General features: G+C 35.9%; 1 protein-coding gene across 1 annotated transcript; it reads right to left on the bottom strand.

Annotated features, from left to right (window-relative positions):
- Positions 1–80: 80 nt before the first annotated feature.
- Positions 81–19,919, bottom strand: LOC128998216 (YY1-associated factor 2). Its single transcript, XM_054424247.1, has 4 exons — positions 19,593–19,919; positions 16,200–16,325; positions 8,800–8,937; positions 81–4,498 (listed from the first exon to the last, which is right to left on the bottom strand). Exons 1-4 carry the CDS (start codon positions 19,607–19,609, stop codon positions 4,294–4,296), a joined length of 486 nt encoding a protein of 161 aa, XP_054280222.1. The 5' UTR covers positions 19,610–19,919; the 3' UTR covers positions 81–4,293.
- Positions 19,920–21,376: the final 1,457 nt, after the last annotated feature.

Here is a 21,376-nt window from a genome sequence, read left to right as displayed (position 1 = left end):
TTGTTTAACCAAGGAATAACCATTTAACTATGCTATGTGAAAAATAATCTAGGACATGGTAATGTAATAAACATAGTATGTCATTTCTGAGGAGTTTATTTTAAACAACAAAGTCTAATTTATTTACAGCCCATGACAATTAAAATAAACAATCGATGTACAAATCTTCTTGGACAACAATATTATTTTCTGGGGTTACTACTAGAACATGGATCCACATTCATCTGAACAACAAAAAGATGCATTAGAGCACATGGAACTGCAAACAAATAAATGGAAACTAGCAAATTGAGGTATGATAAAACACTTGAAAAAAATCACAGCAAAGATTTGTGAGTTGAGAAAATATAAAATAATTTTATCATCTCATTTACAAACAATTTAATTTCAAAATCCAAGCTTCAGTGAGATTTTGAGATTAGTATTTAAGGAATACCATGAATTTTAACATTCTTAGTACTATTTACTAAGTAGTTCTGTAGTAACCCCGTAATTATAGCATACAAAGGCAAAAAATATTACAATACTTGAAAAATCAGTCTCTATAACAGTGATGAAAGATCGTAACAATGACAGTCTCGCCATTGACAATGCAAGGCTTCCAATGCCTACCTACTTTATCAAAGAAATAAAACTTTAAATCTTATCTTACAGGCAGGCGTATGTCACAATTGATCACATAAATAGCCATAACCAATTAATTACTTACACTTACTCTACAAAAAAGGACACACAAGTATGGTGTCCTTCAAGGATCAATATTGTGGCCACTATTATTCTTAATTTACTTGACTGACATTCCCTCATTGATAGAATCTCCTAATCGTGTTTGTTTATTTGCTGATGACATCAATATAAAAATATCCGGTAATTCAAATTTTGATGTGGAAGTCTCTTCTTTTGTTGAGCTTACAAAATGTATCCAATATTTAAATGAAATCAATTTATTACCGAATCCAATAAAAACTAATTATTTAGCTTTTTATTTGACAAGCAAAAATGCACCTAAGTTTAATATTATAATGTATACAATTTTACTAAATAAAGTTAAACCAAAACAATAAAATTTCTGGGATTGCATATATATGATAAATTCAAGTGGGACAGTCATGTTGAAAACTTTTCTAAAAAAGTCAATTCAGGCATATATGCATTAAGACAGATGTTAAAATTTAGTAGTTTAGAAAACCTTAAAAATAGTATATTATTCCTTAATTGAATCACACATTTCTTTTGGGTTGTGTCTTTATGGGGTCACATCAAATTTGAACTTAAATAGCATTCTGGAACTTCAGAAAAAAGCATTTCGCATCATGTTAAAACTAAAATTAAAATAAACCACAAAAGAGCACTTTAAAGAAATAGGAATTACAGTAGACTCCCTCTTATCCGGACACCTTTTAACCGGACATCAGTTTAACCGGACTACACTCGGAGGAAATGACATCTCTTTAACCAGAAAATTTTTATCAGCACATTGGTTTAACCGGACTAGATTGGCAGGAAGTGGGCGGTACTGAAACAGCTGCTCTTGTGGGAAAGATTTGAGACCAATGATCACGTGTCTAAATACAATGCTCTCATAAATTTAAGTCGAATACCACAGAAAACGGTCCGTTTTAACAAGTTTTTGGGGACGTCGGTTAAACCGGAAAAACCGTTAACCGGACTGGCCTCGGTCCCGAGGAGTCCGGATAAGAGTGAGTCTACTGTATGACTGTTTTTAGCTTATACATTTTTCAAATAGACCTTTATATTAGATCAAACCATGAAAGATTGCCAAAATTGAACTCTTATCATAAGTATTCGACCAGAAATGGTCGTGAATTGGGGTTCAACAGACATAATTTATCGGTTTACCATCTTATAGTGGTATTAATATTTTAGTAGCTTACCTGACAATATAAAAAATATAACTAATTTTAAATAATTTAAAAAACTTTTAAAATTATTTCTCACTAAGGCCTTTTTATAAATTAGAAGATTTTTCCCAACTTCCTGAAATTTGATTTTTTTATAATAACAATATTCTCTGTAAAGTAGTCTTAGGTTTAATATAGTTTTTTTATATAACTGACTCCATTCTGTACACAATTTGCAATACGAAAAAAGTTATTTTGATTTATTGATTGATTGATTGAAAGAAAGAAGCAACACTAATCCAATAAACAATTGTGCATTAAAATTTTAAGTTTCACTAAGAAATTGATAATATTATTAATTATTGGCATACAGTTAGCTTACTTAAAAATACAAACACGAATGAATGTGGGAGAGTATTAACTTTAAAACAAAATATCAATGGAATGAGATAGATTGCTGAATTGATAATAGATGTTAAAATGTTAAAATCTTAATCCCATTGACTCTTCTTGATTTTCGTAACTTGGAAGGTACATTTGGAGGTATCCAAACATGATTAAGCAACTATTTATTTTAGTTAGTAAACATAAATTTTAATTTGTGTTTTTGTTATTGGATCACTTGCGGCCATAATCAAAATAATATGTATCAGAACTCGATCCTACTTTTGTTTTACATGTTAACGTCACTTCACTTGGTATTAAATTTCACAAATTTATGTGGCAAGAATAATACGTATGGCAGTGTGAAGCATTAGGTCAAAGTTTAGATTTACCTTAATGGACGAAACAACTAAGTTCACTTATGAGAACATTCCTAAGAGTGTGAAAAAATGTTTAAAGTTAAAAACAGAGGGCTAGAATACAGGCACTTACATGACACAACAACGGAGCTGTTGGCATGTGTATGAATGCAGTTTGATTAACCCTTTTTTACATAGTTACCCTTCAAATCAAACTCATGTTCTTAGTAAATTGCAAGACTGTTTTCTTTGTTTGTTTTAAATACTCGAGAGCAAAGAAAATAAAACCACAAACAATAATAACAAAAATAAGCTCAGGAACTGAAATTGTTATGATTATTTACAAGTAACTAGGTAGATGAAGTGAAAGTAAATTTAACAATATTTTAAAGGGTTGCTTATCTACTTCCCATGGGAGGGAACGATTCCAATCCGAGCCTAAGTATGGTATATACATATCTACAACACTGAACGGAAACAAAAGAAGTTGAATACTGATTACTTGCAGTCAAATCTTCTTTACCTCAAAAAGGATCAATCGTTCTTGGTTAAACATGCACCATATCATTAAAATAATAAATAATATACCAATAAAAAATAATCCTCAATTAGGGTTAGTATTTAGTAAAAACTAAATACAAAAAAAATTAATCTCTACAGCTCTGCTAAAGTTGCAAATACAAATATTTATTACAATCAAATTTGATTTGTAGTCATCTATTGACAAAAGAGAAGTAGAATGTAACGAATAAAATGAAAAAAACCTTATAGGCCTATGCATTAAAACCACACCAAAATAAAATAAACAAATAGATTCATAGAAGAAATTTTTTTAATATAGCATTGGCTACTTAATCCATACCCTTAATGAAGACTTATGTGTTTCAAACAAAAAATATTTTATGTATTTATTTGAAGTCAATAATACAGCTCAGTCTGGGATTCGATTTTTGACTGGCAAAACCCTTTAAAATCTAGTGATGTTGCTAAACAGTAAAAAATGATAATGATAGTAGAGTTGAGTTGGTTAAACATTAATCATCTCATTTTTACAATCAGATATATAACAGTACAACCCCGCGAATCCGTCACCTACGAGACCGGGACCATGGTTGGAATGGTCAAAAGGTCCAATTATACCAGGAGCATATATTTTAAATTATCGAATTAATTGCTCAACAGGGGCTGATACGTATTGATTGTCGGAAGACAATGATAATATTCCGGTGACTGTTGGAGACGTTCAAAGTTACGCCACAATCGCGGAGGATGGTGATGAATGTTTCCGTAATCGTGGGGGTGAACAAGATGTTGGCGGAGATTGTGATGATCTCCACACGACCATAGCAAATAGTCACGATATTACCATGATAACATTGTCACTGATAGGTGATGACACAGTCGGATTAAGTGAGGAATCGTTCTAGCAGGGTTCAGATTAGCTAGACTCTACTGTACATTAATCAAAATACCTTAAAAAATGAATTCACCGGAAAGCACTTATTCATCTCATCCCTTTTCATCAAAATTTCTAAAACCATGTTATCTATACATTATCCTCGATTTTTATAGAAGATCTATTAATTTAGTCAGAGAAATAGACGTTACAAAGCAAGTAGCTATCATGTGAAAGATTAAAGTAATTTGTCTACATATCTGAAAGCTTTTCAACAGGTAGGTTGAATTATCTAAGAGCTTGGTGAATCTGTATCAGTTTGTGCATCAGCGCTGGACTCTGAGTGGCTCCCCGTCTCAGAAGATACACTGCTTTGTTCTAACTGATCCTGTGAGTTGTTTACTTTGGGTTTGTACTCTGTGATCAACACTGTAATGTTGTTCACAGTAACCTCTCTAGTCTGGGCTGTACTTCGGTCAACATTCTTCAGTCTGGGTCTGAAATCATTAGTACAACTGGTTATGAAGTAAATCAAAGCTTCATGTTCTAGTTGTTTTTCTAGGCCACTTCATGCAAATCAAAATAAGAAGGTTACAATACCTGCAGACTGCCTTTAGTGGTCCTTAAATATCCAACAGGATTACGCGTTTCGGTATTTGTTATACCATCATCAGATCCATATACAAACTTGAAGTTTTTGACTCATGATGTCACGTCACAGTTTTTAAAACACAGTTACAAAACATTTAAACACGAAAAACTATTTACAGTAGGCCTACTAATTAAAAACGAGAGACAAAAGTGAAGCAATGCATGCATTTCAAATGTCGAGTCTCAACTGGAGGTTATCTTGTCCTAGTAGTTGTACTTTACAAACAACTACTTACTTACTTTACTTTGTTTAGTAGTAGTAAAGTACAACTACTAGGACAAGATAACCTCCAGTTGAGACTCGACATTTGAAATGCATGCATTGCTTCACTTTTGTCTCTCGTTTTTAATTAGTAGGCCTACTGTAAATAGTTTTTCGTGTTTAAATGTTTTGTAACTGTGTTTTAAAAACTGTGACGTGACATCATGAGTCAAAAACTTCAAGTTTGTATATGGATCTGATGATGGTATAACAAATACCGAAACGCGTAATCCTGTTGGATATTTAAGGACCACTAAAGGCAGTCTGCAGGTATTGTAACCTTCTTATTTTGAAATCAAAGCTATATATATAATATATTTCTAAGCCTATATTTCACTGTAAAAAGACCTTCCTTACAAGCTACAAGTTTAAGGTAATTCGTTAGACTTAATAAGGTTTGATCATGGTTTTTACAGTCATATCTGCATATTTTTTGTAGGTCAGGTGTCTTAGGCTAAGTAAAGGCAGTATCCCAGTATTATGACATCGCATTAGAGAAGACTAAAGGACCAACGAAGTATGTATTACAAAAACAAAACACAAATAATAAGCAAAGATATTGTCATAGGCAAGGTGTGGCAGCGACACCACAGCAATGTGCAGTCGACAGCCACCAACACAATCGTTTGTGATTTCGACCCCGGACCAAGTTAAGGTCAATACATAGGCTAATACAGTATTATTCTAAGCCCAGTCATCCGAAACGTTGGTTAACTGAAGAGAAACCACCAGAGTTGCCGAGATAGCAAAATATGTTCACAGATGTTGCAGCGATCACGAGAGACAAAACCGGTGTTGCCGAGAGAGCAATAAGTAATCAAAGGTGTTGATCTCGCTAGACACAATTATAAAAACAATAAAGTGAAAAACAAGAAAAAAGAAACAATTACAATTACTGTATTAAAATTCACCATGAGATTAGCAACAAACCACCATTAGATAGATGGATATTAACTAATAGGTAGCGATGTGATTGGAATCCACAATCCAAAGGGGGCTCAAGCGCATGACATCACACGCTGACCTTTACGGTGCTGGTTATAAGTTATAACGCACACTGCTCTGCCACTCTATCTAACAAATATTTTTTATCACTTACGCAAGCAAATGTTTTATTAAAACCTCCTCAGACCCAGCGTAACCCTAGGGTTACAATCTTATTTTATTTTTTTAAACAATACAGTGCATTATTTTCTAGTCATAATAGTTGCCAGGGGATTCGAATGAGTGCAGCACTTGCCAGAAATGTAGCTTGGTAGTCTGTTTCTCTTGTTTATAGTTTTCATAACTTCGCATAGATGACGGACCGTGGCTTGCACGATCTTTCTATGTTTCCACATACTAAGTAATATATAAAAATATACATATTTATATTACTGTATTTATAAAAAATACATGACATTTAGAAACACTAGAGATTGTCCTGGTATAGTTTTGATTACTCTGAGTTATTTGGCTTGATTACAACATTTACTTGAAATTAATTGTAACCTGAGGCGGGTTACACAGAGGTATCTCCGACATGATGTCGCAGATATTTTTCGTGCCTGCGACATGCCCCTCGAAAACCAATCTATGTTAACTTATGGAGCTTTACACACCAGTGTCGCAGACACGTTGCCTGCGACTCGTGTCGCAGGCGCGTGTCTCGAGCGAACCAACCATGCGCAGAACACGTTTCTAGTAGTTTTGGGGCTTTTTTACTTACTTAATTGCCTTATGGTGTGAAATTTAAGATTGTGATATTATAATACTTCAATTGACACCATAAGGAAATTACGTAAGTACTGTAATACAATTAATCACAATGTATTTTGGAAAAATTACCATGAAGTTATCTTTAATGTTTTTGTAGAAAGAACAACAGCAACAACACGTCATCTTCTTCTGACGATGACATTATTTAAACTTATGAATGTTGTGATTCCTTCACTTTCATGTCGCCAGCACGTGCCTCTTCCCATGGTTGTATTTTATTATATGTCGCAGACATCATGCCCGCGACATCAGTAATATCGGCGACATTATATCTGCGATAACGAAGTGTAACCCGCCTGAGGGTTACATTGGATGTCTCTTTCTTCATTTTTTATGCTTCGTGACATTGAACCTTACCATAGAAATCTGTTTTGGTACTAAAAAATGCAGTTTTACATTTTATTCAACTTTTACTGCCTTTTTACTACTGGTGTGTAACAACATTTTACAGGTTATTTTTGTTTCAGTTTTATTTTTAGATACTTTGGTGGAGTTTTTTTGTCTAATTATTATGATATTAAAGGCCTCCATCTATTTCGTTGACAACCTATTTTTGTTTTATTTTAGACCCAACGTGACCTATAGGTTACATCTAGGGTTTTCATAAAAATATTCCAAATTAAAAAAAAATAGTTGTATTGTAGGCCTACATCTTTTTTATGGTTCCTTTAAACCTAAAAATTAAAATTTGTTAAAAAAAATTCAGGATAACCCTTGGGTTTAGAGGAGGTTAAGATTTAAACAACAAAAAAACAATATCAACTTATTTTACAGCTAGGGGTGGTAGCTGTGGGAACAACGAGCATCGCCGTTTCTAAGCAACCTTTGCATTTGTAGCCTTGGGCAACAATAACTGTAAAGAAGAAACGACCTTGATGAGCAGTGGTGAAATATGTAGTAGAGGGGAGTGAGAGGCTCGAATGAAAATAAAAACTGTTGGCAAGAGAAGGGCCTGGCACAACTGTGCCAGGCGATGCTCGTTGTGCCCACAGCTACCACCCCTAGCTGTAAAATAAGTTGATATTGTTTTTTTGTTGTTAAAATCTTAACAACTGAACTGCTTTTACTTAAGTTATAATAAGGTTAGCAGAGTGTTCTATTTCTTATTTAGATAAACGTAAAAGATCCAAAAGTTTTTAATAAAAACAAAAATACAAGACATCATCAGTAAAGAAAATAAATAAAAAACATATGGTTAAATAATAATTAAATAACCATAGAGGTTGAACATCATTCCCTTTGAGTTTTTTTTTCAAAGTTTATTCATGAAAACGTTTGGTAGGTCTTATAATTCTGCCTAGGGTTCTCAATCCCGGCCCTTCAATCCAATCCCGGGATTTCGGATTCGTCTCAGCCGACCAATTCCGGGATTATATAGTATTATCATTTTTAACTTTTAGCCATTTTAAATGAGCGAGAAGTCCCCTCGTTGAGTACTTTAATGTTTTAAACTGGCCTACCAGTACTTAGAAGTGGGGGGAGAAGAGCAAACGCGAATGTGAATTGTGACTGGGCAACGTGATCTGCACACGGGACAGCAGTGCTGCGTCGTCGAGCTCACCACACATCAACCGCCTCAGATACAACATCATTGACACTTTACGTCTTGTACTCAACTGATCGATTTCAAACAGTGTAAGAAGTTCTGAGTATGGGACCAGCGTCGTATAGTGACCAAATGTCTTGTAATGAAGAAATCTCCAAGACCCTTCTTTGGACATCCTCTATGAGATCGGATAAATAGTTCACACTAGGATACCATATCACAGAAGCATATTCTAATCTTGACCTGACCAGTGAACAATATAATAGTTTTTACTTCTCCGATTAGTAAAAATGTTGCCTAACCTGGGGATTAGACCAACAATTGAGAAGGCAGTCTTACAAATGAAAATCACATGATCATTATATGTATAAATCTGGAATCAAATGTCACACCCAAGTCTTTAATTATTGAAGTTTTATGCCAGGATTATCTCAGTTCAGAACTATATTTGATTCGCAACTCAGTCAGGAATTAATTCAAGAACCACAGACAAGATTTTGGTTTTCCATGATGGTACCATAATGTAGTGGTAATTTATACACAGTTTCTATCAGCAATAATCTTGTAATGGTAAAACTTACGTTGACCATGCTCTTCTTCGGTGCGGGGAATTTTTCTTTTCAGACTTTTCTTTTTGGCCATTTTCGGATTTGTTACTTTTCTGTGGAATCACAGGAGCATACTGTTGAGCGGCTAGCTGAGGATTGATTCGAGGTTTCCTGAAAAAAAGAAATTGTAAGCCAAGCTCTAAAATATTTACATTAATTAACTTATATTACTATCCTAACAATAGGCCCATGGAAATACCCACTCATACCAAATCTGGCGACTAACCAAATTTCTAGTAGCCTTCAAAAAGCATTTCTGCCATATCAATGGAGATTAATATAGACTGGGCACAGCTCACGTTTTTTAACTTCTTAATTCCATGTGACTTATTCATGTTTATCTTATATCCAAAACATTTTCATGATATTTGATGTAAAAAAACAGGTATAATTAATGGATCAGGGTAGGAACCAATTATGCCTTTTCTTAAGGAAATGGTAGCTTGTAACAAGTTTTAAATCTAGATAACAGATTCAACATCAATGCTCCGCGCTACTGTGATGAAAATGTCAGTCTGTACAATTGTAATTTAAGACTTTATAAAATAGGCCTACTGCCTTGTGTGATAAATAAACTGTTCAATATGTCTAATGACATTCTGTCATACATTGGATAATAATGTATGAACATTTTCCTGTAAAAATGGTGTATCTGTAAATAAATAAATAGGCCTATATTTGTTAAGGTTGTTGTACAACCTGACACTATTCAATGATTTATATATTGTACAAAATAATGAATAAAGAAGTTTGAATTAAATTGAATTGAATTATCAACTTAGAAATAATAATTGTAATAACTGTCACCGTTACATTTACTTGTGCCTCTTGTTTCATTTTAAGCTAATACTCAAGGTCTGGAGGGAAGAGACAATAGTTTGTTACACTTAAGCACTTAACCAATCACTACTAGCTTCTAGTTCAAAAACATTCCATGCAGGTTGCGTTAACTGTCCTCACGACCCTCGTGAAGGCGCTTAAGTACATGAAACATGGGGAGTCAACAGACTGGAAGGAAGCTCTGGCTATATCGATTTACAAAGAAGGAGACAAAAAGGACTGCAACAACTATAGAGGCACATCTCTAAATTGTACTTGCAAAATATTATCTTAAAGTAGTTGAGAGAAGAATATACAGCAAATATTATTGGAGAACATCAAGCAGGATTCAGTAGATTCAGATCAACAACCGATCAAATTTTCATACAAAAGGAATCAGTAGAAAAATATTATGAATACAACAAATCATTCCGCTGTCTATTCATTGATTTTTCTACGGCGTATGACTCCATGAAAATAGAAAAAGTTATGGATAAACTTGGAGCAGTTATGAATACCAAAAAAATTGAGTTTTTTAGACTCTAGCCTAAATGTAATTCTTGGAGATGGAACTGGACTGATAACTTGAATGGACAGGCATTACAATATCTGATTTTTAATCTTTTAAAAGTGATTTTAAATGTATTTAGTTTAAAAAAAAAGAATCAAAGTGATTTTAATGGTACTTTAAAATATTTTAAGTAAATAACTTTTTGAAAATAGTTTTTGATAGTGGAAATAACTGGTTTTAAGGTACTGGATATAAAGTTAACCTATCTTTCGCTTACGAAAAAATTTTAAAAAAGTGTTAAAGAGGCTAACTGAATTGTGCAATTGAAAACTACAAACCTGTTAAAGTACTAATAAACCTAAGAAACGGCACTAATACAGGCAAGTAACACAGGAATATACCTACAAGCAGATCATAGATAGGACTTACTATTGCACTTTACAAAATAATAATATTATCAAAGAAGAGTTTTTTAAACAACAATGTACCACAATATAATCACTGAACAGCATAAATAAGCTACATTACATTGCATCCTAGAGATAACACACTACTGCAAAGGTTGTATCCCACAAACTGATTACTGATTAGCCTCAAACTCTCAGCCTGGGTCAAAGGCCTGGAACTCTTTATCAGTGATAAGAGGTTTCCTTTGAATCCTAGTCCTTAGGGAGTTTATTATGATAATATAGCTCTTTAATTACTCTAAAAGATTATGGGCTACTTATAAAGGGCTGTAATTTTTTCAGTAAAGGATTAAGTAAAATTAAGTGATGGAAAATATTATATATATTATAATATATCTATCTGCATAATAATAAAAATTAGCAACAACATGACATTTAAAGAAAATTATTTGGTTTTTGGCAAATTCAAGGGTCCATCCATATTGGCCAGGTAAAATAATTAATGTGGATAGAGAAACTTACAGAAATGTCATCAAATACAAGGTTAAATTCTTTGCATCTAATGAAACAGCAAATTTAAACAAAGGTGACTTGTGTCACTATTGTGACAATAGAGTGCATTGTGCATTTCACAATAGTCAGTAATAAAAAACACAAGGAAATTTTTAAAAGAGCATTATCTGAAATCAGAGATGCTTGGGAGCTTGTAAAATCAAATAAAACAATGAGTCCCTTTTCCTCAAGCGGGTTAAGATTACCAAGCAATAGGAAAGATGACAAAGATGTAATCTTTCATTCCTCTACACCATTATCCAGCCATGTTGGAGGCGGCCGTTCTATCCCTGAAGAACAACAAGGCTCCTGGACCGGATGGGGTACCTGGTGAGGCCCAGAAGAAAGTCTTTTCAATAAATCCACAAATCCTTTTGAGCACGTACAATGCCTGTCTGGCCGAGGGGAAGTTTCCCTTCTGCTGGAAAACAGCTAGGCTTGTGCTCGTGGGGAAGGGAAAAGGAAACCCAGACCTACCATCCTCTTACAGACCTCTCTGTATGTTGGACACTGCTGGGAAAGTCTTGAAAAAGTTGATCCGTTCCCGACTGAATTCAGCCGTGGTTGCTGCAGGAAATCTGTCCCCTCGTCAGTACGGCTTCAGGAAGGGACGGTCAACGGTTGACGCTATTGAGGAGGTAAAGCAAGCCGTAATGAGAGCTGAGGAGTTTAACAACTATTCTCGTCGGGTTGTGCTGCTTGTAACACTTGATGTGCGACACGCATTTAACTCCGCGAGGTGGTGCGATATGCTGGACGCTCTGGAGAACACTTTCCACGTCCCGGCATACCTCATGCGCATGATAGAGGACTACCTCCGGTACCGCCTCATCATTTGTGACACTACAGAAGGCTCCAGGACGATGGATGTAACTTCTGGTGCTGCTCAAGGATCCATACTAAACCCGGACCTCTGGAACGTCGCCTACGACAGCCTCTTGAGATCCGAGATGCCTGAGGAAACTGTCTTAGTTGGGTATGCAGATGACGTTGCGGCTTTAATAGCTGCACGTAGCATTGAGCTTGCCCAGCTGAAACTAAATCGAGTCATGCGCACCATTAACCCATGGTCTCTCGCTCGCTCTGAGCAAAACTGAGACTGTGATTCTGACTAAAAAGAGGATTGACACCATCAATGGGTTGAGGGTGGGGAACGTTGAAGACCAAACCACTCGTGCCGCAAAGTACCTTGGGGTCATGGTGGACAGCAAGCTCAGTTGGCGAGACCAGATCACCTGTACGGCGGACAAGGCCGCTAAAATGGTTCCTTCCCTTAGTCGTTTAATGGCCAATGTCGGAGGTCCGCGGTCCAGCCGCAGAAGGCTGTTGATGTATGCGGTCCAGTCTGTGCTCCTGTACGGTGCGGAAGTGTGGGCAGACGCTCTCAATAAGGAGATATATAGGATGCGGCTCGCCCGAGTGCAGCGTCAGGCAGCACTAAGGGTAGCATCTGCCTATCGAACAGTGTCCGAACCCGCAGTACTGGTGGTTGCTGGAGTCATCCCCGTCAAACTTTTGGTGGCGGAGAGGAAGGCAATTTATCAGCGCCGTGGGGAGGACCAGGCAAGAATTGAGGAACGCACCCGGACCTTCCATCTGTGGCAGGAGAGCTGGGAACAGGAGACAAGGGGGCTCTGGACCAGGCGACTGATACAGTAAGTCCAACCTTGGGTTAATCGGCGGTGCGGAGTAGGTGAACTTCTACCTCACCCAATTTCTGACGGGTCACGGCTTTTTCCAGTCGTACTTGTTCAGGATGGGCAAAGCCGTGTCACCCGATTGCATTTACTGCCCAGGCATTCCCGATGACGTGGAACACACTTTCTTCCACTGCCAGCGTTGGGAAAGGCCCCACCTGGAGGCTCAACAGTTCGTAGGACTGCTGTCGGTGGACACGGTCATACCGATGATGATGGAGGGTGAGGACAATTGGACCTGTGTGTCACTTTACATCCAGGGTGTTCTCCGCGCCAAGAAGCTCGACCTTGACCGGGATGCGGTGTAGGTCATAAAAAAAAAATAATAATGCCAGAAACGGTGCGAGCCCTGTGGGCTTAGGTCACATGTTGGCCTGACTTGAAGTAATGTGACAAACAATTCCAGGTCTGTGTCCAACAGAGCAGAGGGGGTTTTTTAGTGAGTAGTCTGATAAATTCAGGAGTCTCACACTACAGGCTGGCTACCTGTGTGCGTATAAAAGCATTTTCCCTCCTCACCCTAAAAAAAAAAAAATCCCACCAAGCTTGTGGATCTAGGCCTACATCTGTAAATGAGGAACACTCAAATGACAATTTAAATTTGTTAACGCTGACAAATAAGTGTGTTGAATTGGAAAATCAGTAAATACAACAAAGAGCTCTTAACGATGAACTCAAGAAATCTCGCAAAGAAGACTATTTAACAAAGATTCTTAAACAAGAACTAGACCAAAGTAAGTTAGGAATCAAAAATCTTCAGGCAGCAATTCAAATTGTACAAAACGAAAATAGAAAGTTAGAGGAGGAAATAAAAAAGAATGACAGAAAGTGTCTACACTGTTATCCACCTTCAGGAAATCCATCCATAGATAACTCCTGGCAGGAAAAGTTATAACTAAAGAGAAATCAAAAACTGTGTCTAGTTCTAGTACTATCAATCCAGCTCTTGAGAGCAGAAATAACTATGACATACTGATGCAAGAAAACACAACAGAAGAAACTTCACTCATGGGTACCGGCAGTAACTCACTAACTAAAAAAATAAATTCTACGGGTCCTAAAAATAAGCAACACAATATAAGAAAACATACTGAAACAAACACAAAAACTTAAAACCTAAACTCGTGATCTTAAGTGACAGCCATGGGATAAACCTCGGAACTCTGATTGAGCAGCGGACATCACTGAATGTTTGCTCTTATGTCAGGTCAGGAGCTCAATTTGAACAAGTAGTAGAAGAGGTTAAGAGCCTTGGGAAAGATTTAACAACAAACGACTACCTTCTAGTAATAGGTGAGTCCACCGACCATTGGAGTGAATAGGTCATGAGTATGTCCTGAAACTGTTTAGTCACAGGGTCATTTTTGTTCAGGACGTCTATATTAAAGTCCCCTACAAGTACAAATAATTTTCTGCTTAGACACTAACTTACATAATAGACTATCAAAATTCTCAAAAAATATCTCTGCCTTACTACTAGGGGATCTATAAATACCTATAATATTGACAATTCCTATTTTACTGAGATTTACTTCAATTCCACTCAATTTAAAATTAAGATCAAAAGCAAATTTATTTAGAGAGTTATATATTCATATAGAGAGTAGTTATAATAACGAAGACATAGAAATACAAAATGTAGATTAAACCTAGCGCTAGCACACAAGTTTTTCGGCTTGCCACAGATTATTGAGCTTAAAAGTACTTACATCACCAAACTCAGAATATATAAGACCAGTTTCCCTGTATGGATCAGCAAATTGGATTTTAAGTAAAAAAAAGAATCAAAAGAAAGTTAAATAGTATTTGAAAACAAAACATTCAGAAATGTGTACGCACCTTTTGAGGATGGACAATGGAGATTAAAGCATAATTCGGAACTGAGAGAATTATTTTAAGATCCGAATATTTTTGCTGAGGTGCGGAGTAGAAGGAAGAGATGGGCAGAATATATCTTAAGAAAAGAAGACACTCTTTAAAAAAAAGAAAGTACTGTAGAACGACCCAGAAGGAAGAAGATCCCTTGGTAGACCAAAAATGAGATAGTAGAAAAGGAAATAAGAAATTTGGGAAGAAGAAGGAGGACGCAAGATGCAGAGATGTATGGAGGCAGTGTGTTGGGGAGGCCAAGTACCATTTAGGGTACCAGTGGCTACAGCAGTAAGTGTGTCTCATATTATAACACAAACATAAACTTATCCTCTAGGGACACAAGCTATTTCCCCTTTTTCTAACTGAGATTTGTATATAATAATGTATGATAAATTAAGGAATTAACAATGAAATGAAGTACATTTTGGAACATAAATCGTTATTGCCAAAGTGAACAGAATTTTGTGAACATCGGTGTTTGGAAGGATAAACATACAATGTGTATCTCTGTTCAGATGACTAATGTTCAATAATTTTGATTGTAGACATTCTGTCAAAGTGTAAAACATAAATTAACATGACAATAGGGCTAAAACTAAGCCTAGGCATATATAAATAACTCACCTTTTGGCTAAAAGTGAGCTACACCTAACCACACTAAGAGAAGCCTCTAGAAAGTTTCATTTTCTAACCATTAGATAGTAGAAAAACTAAGTAAAACCTGAGATGAGTATATAGGGCAAATCTTTATGTTTGAGAAAAATTGTTTATTTAGTTTACAATTCGTCAAAGCAATATTCTTTTAATTATAAGTTAGTTTAAGTTGCCAAGCCACCAACTGAAATTTTAACTATGCACTGTATATGTATGCCTACATTGTCTAAGTCAGGTCTGGTGTAGTAAGAGTGGACCTATGGTCCAAACCAGGCCGGGATGAATAAATAAATTGTAATACAGACACTTCATAGTTCCTGCCACAGTTTGCGATGCTGTTTGAATTATTATACTCTTATCAATATAAGATAATGATATTGAATTTGAGACCATTATTATATCCATGCAGTATCAGTACAGCATACCATCAAATATTATTTAGATTAGGCCTAGTCTCAGTTTGATCAATTGCCAATATTGTCTCAATGACAAGTGCAGTTTACAGTCATCGACATGTTGATATAGGCCCTATGTACAATGTAGGCAATATGGGTCTATTGTACAATGAAGTGTGTGACTTACTATGGTTACAAATTCAAACACTACATACCCTGGACTTTGCGGCATGACTTATTGCTCTCTTGGATATTTGCAATTGAAGTCCTTATAGGACCAGAACCAAGAGATAAGTCTAACACTGCGTGATCGTAAAATTGAATGAACAGTTAGTCACACCTTGCCCTCTGCATGACTCACACAAAGCTATAGATAGTCTCAGCCTAACAGGTAAAGTAGGCCTTTTTAATATCAATAGCCTTGGAACACACAGTTGAAGAACTAGAGCCCCGTACATAAACTTACCTCGTAGAAGTTCCTTTGCGTACGTCACACATTAGGCACTTAAATGCTTCCGCCGTGTTTCTATAAGTGCAAACACTGCAATCCCAATAGTTTTCTTCTAAAACCTTTGCTTGCCGTTTTGTCCTCCTGAAATAAAATATGTTTTTAAGCTAGGGTTGGTTTTCATTATTCTGGATGGTAAAGTATGTTTGCAATAGGCCTAAATATAAAATTAAAACTTACTAAACTTCAGATGCCTTTAAACTAGACAATATAGTTGGGGGCATTTTTTGGGCATTCCGTTATTTGGGGTTTGCACAAGTTTTAGGACTTGCATGCACTAGCTTAAGCAACTGATTTTTGGTCTCTAAGCCGTGAACTTCCGCACTGCACCAATACCCTAAAGTCTCTACGTATTTCAATCATATCTCACTGATTGTCATAAAATTAAAAAAATAGCAACTTTTTATATCTGATAAGTTACTAAGATATGCGTTTAAAATCTTGAAGCTAAATATTTTTGGAATAGCCTACTTGATAAGTTACCTCTCCCCTCAGCAATTATGCAATGTTTGTATTTATCATATTTTAATTAATAAAGATAATTATTATATGCACACCTATTTTCAGTCTGAATCCGCAAAACAGAAAGCAAAGGTTACAATTACCATACTTACATTTACACACTCATGGAACCTAAAAATTCGACCTTACACTTTAATTTGTAGGACCCTACACAGTGTTGTCAACACTTTATTTCAATACTTTTTATTTCTAAACTTTGATTTTATTTTGGATATTAACGATGGCATTTTCAGGTTCAGCGTAAGAAACCAAGCTCACCAAATCACCAAAATTGTGATGAATCACTAAAATAACATGTTAACTGGGCGACACCTTGTTTTCTCTTATGCTAAAATATCCGGGGGGGGGAATCCCCAGACCCCCCTTTTTGACGGCGCCCCTGTTGCCCAGTGGAAATCCCTTAAAATATGCTCTCTACACTCTAACCACCTTTTTTTAATATGATAGGGGATTTTGAGATGATGACTTCAAAAAATCCAAATTACAATTAGGCCTAGGTAATTAGTTGTGCAAGTAACCTAATTCAACGACAACAAAATAGCAGAACGCTATGTGATGACAAAATACACTGCAGCCTAAGTAGAGTTTTAAGCCCCTGCTTTTGTTTACCAGAGTTGTTAGTGCAGTAGACTAGACTGTAATGTCTGTTTACTGGCCAATAGGTCTAAGGCATTGTCTCTCCAATCAGAGGAGAGAAGCAGGCCTAAATTGAGGGTTCAAATCCCGTTTGTCATGTCTAGCATACAACTCAGGAATAGTTCACCTAAATATAAAGATCGCCATCATACAATAACATACACAACTGTTCCTGATTTTTTATTTAAGTTAGTCTTCTCCATGACAAAAGCTTGGTGGGAGAGGCCCATCTACAAAAAAAATGCATGACTCTGGTGGAAAATTATGGGATAACTTAGGTGAAGTCTTGGCGAGTTGGGTCTCAAATGAGGCATTCTGCTAAATTTGGCCCAAGCACAGAAAACATACTACTATAACCCAGAATGCCAACCGCATGGTAAAAACCATTAAGTGTTTTGAGAGAGCTTTGCCTGTCAATCCGTAGGCAGCGCCACCAGCGTTACCATGCACTCAGCATAGCAACACTGGTGGCGCTGCCTACGGATTGACAGGCAAAGCTCTTTTAAAACGCTTAATGGTATTTACCATGCGGTTGGCATTCTGGATTATAGTACAGTCTAACCTTGATATAACGAACCTCGATATAACGAATTCCTTGATATAACGAATTTTTTTTAATCCCCTAGAACTCTCCATAAGACACAAAGTATATTTTACCTCTACATAACGAACAAACCATAACAACGACCTTGATTTAACGAATTTTTCGTGATTTCAGCTAAAATAAGACACCTCAATATAACGAATTTATCATTGTCAGAACCTCTACATTGCGAATTTAACCTCTGCATAACGAATTGTCTACGTCTTTCCCTCGATATAACAAATCCCCCACCCAATTATTGTTTTGGGAAAATCTGTTTCTTTATCAAATGAAATGGAAAGGTCACGTCATCGCTTGCGCTAACATTCGTCTGCTCCGTTTTACATCTTTGTCTGCTGTCGCTGCGCGCGCTATGTTGCAACTGAGAACTGAACTGATTTCATTCACTGAGGACTGATGACGACGTAATGTTTAGTAAGATGTGATTGGGCGATATGGGATAACTATGGTGAATTGTACAATTTTCGGATAAAGAGAAAACTAAGAAAGAATATAAAAACAAAACCAAAGAGAAAGAATAGCAACATTGTTATCTTAACATTCCTTTTACGAGTGTTTTTATTATCCTTAAGTTGGCTATGATTATACACTTTTATAATGACTTATCTAATAATTTATTGTTTTCAATACGATTTGTTTCAACTAGCAACACCAATGCTATAGTTAATGATTATTATTGACATTCCTCTGTTGTGATAAATCAGTACTGTACTGTAAGTAGCCTACCGGCCTATCACGAGCATTAGCTTACAAAACTTTCTACTGTTTTGTTTTGTTCTTTACATGGTTTATGACTACGCAATACAGTGTTTGGCTAGGTTTTAGGAGGGTTAGAACAAGCTTTGATTTTAAACTTGCAGTTTTTAACCTGTACCAAGGTCAAAGCCATTGTCAATATTGCGCAATATTCAAGATCCCTCCCCTTTATTTTGCCGGATAATTGGCTCTACTTTACAATGTAAACACTGTACTGTAAAGTATTGTAGCGTAGCCTATGCTACTTTAATTGTATTTTAATGAGGTCAAATCCCGACCTATATTGACCGACGCTGGTTCTGAACCTCGACTTAGCGAAATTCCTGCAAACCTAACCTCTATATAACGAACCTCGTTTTAACAAAATCCTTGATATAACGAATATTCAGTTCGGTCCCTTCAGATTCGTTATACTGAGGTTGGACTGTAGTATGTTTTCTGTGGCCCAAGTTAACTTAGGCTAGCATATCCTTACTGTGTGTATTGTGTCATAACAAATTGAATTTTGTGTTCACGTGAGGGGAAACATGGCAGGCTAGAATTAAGCGAGATTTTTAAACAGTCTATAAAAGCCCTTAGGGATTCAAAGGGTTAGAGGCCTTTATTGGCATTAAACTTAACTTAAACCTTCTTAAGTTGTCACATAAGTAATTATAGGCATATGTCAACTTAACCATACAAATTAATAAATTGTAGTGCTATAAGATAGCAAAAACACTATTAGCCAGTGTTATTATATGTCAAATTACGAATTGGTCAGATAATAGCATAATGATGGAAACTCTTAACCTAAACTGCTGATGAACAGCATGAAACAATATAAATGGTCTTACCCAGACATTATCGCCATTCGTCTTATTTAGAACAGTCAGATTTACATTCAGTACATCTGAAGAGCATTATTTGTAGGTAAAATATTATGGTAATGCCCAAATTAAACTAAATCATCCAGTTATAGCTAGGTCTACAGAACACTAGGGTTTACAATTTTGATTATCAAGAAAAAAGGTAAATTACAAGTTGACTGTAGCCAATATATATATATAACTTTTTTTTAATCAAGACAGTAGCTAAAAAATATATAAGTTACTTTGAGAATGACATATTTCCCATGCAACGAACTGCAAATTCAATAGAATTGCTTTACTCTACTAAGAAGTCCCTTGTCTCTGGGTCCCAATCCCAAACAATAACATAACTTTTTGATTTTCTGTCAATAGTCAATATACGTCACTCACACACTACCAGTACTGCCACTACACTAACAAACAACAAACAACACAGTGCACACACATCATTCTCATTCACCACAAACCAGAAGCCCAGTTTGGCCAATCCCAAAACAAGATGAATAAAAGGCAACTTACAAATGTGGTAGCCTAATATCAAGTCTTGAAATTTAGGTGACACTGTAAAAAATCCTATTTCATCAAAACCCCTAAATTACAAAAAAATCCACTTTTATGAACTACAGCAGTTTTAAAATAGTCGTTAACAATTTTACAAATCTTGTAAAACACCTATATATATTTATGATAAGGTAGTGTATTCTATATACTGTGCTCTTATAAAAAAATGTAATGCAACTTTAAAAAAAAAAATACTACAGCACTTGATTTCAGAAGGTAAGTTTTTAAGATCACGGCTATTTTCACTGATATCTTAAGTTACAAAACACGTTACCAAATACCTGTCGTTAAAGCTTATTAACTAAAAGTATTTTCCTAAAGTCACCCGACAAAGTGGGCTTCCCTGCACAGATTATAGTACAGAAAGCCTTACTTTGGCACACAGTTTTTACTTTGGCGCACACCAGTATTCCAACCAAACAACCGTGTTTTTATTATGCACGTAATCCGTGTACGCTTGAAAATAAGTTGGCAACACTTAAAGATATTTCGACTACCGATCAGCTTCGATTTCGATCAGCTGAGCGTACATACAGCGTTTCCCGTTTCGGATTGGATTGGATTTAACCTAACCTAAAAACGTGTTGTGCAGTGTTTGATCACTGCCAGCCGTTTGAAAGACTAATTTTTTATATGATTTATAGTAACGGTAGGAAGAAAATACGTCAAAATGACGTCACAACCCGTTCCAGTATTGCAAAATATAATGCTAAGGGAACAGTTACTTCTAGAAGCCATTTTGAATTACTTACTCACTCACATTAATTTCGGTGAAGATGGAGGTTCCTTTAAAATTTTGTCATTTTGAAGCTTTAAGAATTTATTAAAAAAAAAAAAAAAAAGACGAGCATATTCAGTTAAGGATTGAACGTTCTAGAACAGTCGATGGAGCACGAAAGCCATGTCTGCTATCAAAAGGAATTAAACATTTTAAAATACCATACCCCAAACCCCCAGTGTTTTCACCCCTAAACGCTAAGCCCCCCCTTGGCCTGTCCTGGATCCGCCACTGTGATTAAAATCCTCATCCTCGCTGTCAGTCATGATTTTCGGATTTTCAGTGATTGCAGATGCTTTCGGCGATTCTGAGGATATAAGTTCGACTCGGAAAGTTAATATTGTACCCCCCTAATTCTAACAGATTATTGGCAAAATTTATTTTCTAGGAGAGAAAAACATTATTTTGAGGCCCCTCCCCAGGCCGTAGC

This window comes from Macrosteles quadrilineatus, unplaced genomic scaffold (assembly GCF_028750875.1).
Source record: "Macrosteles quadrilineatus isolate MER2022 unplaced genomic scaffold, UCM_ALF_1.0 Scaffold_7__1_contigs__length_78375512, whole genome shotgun sequence".
NCBI lineage: Eukaryota > Metazoa > Arthropoda > Insecta > Hemiptera > Cicadellidae > Macrosteles > Macrosteles quadrilineatus.
The sequence above is the reverse complement of the archived record's forward strand: the minus strand, read 5'-3'. Positions and strand labels throughout refer to the sequence as shown.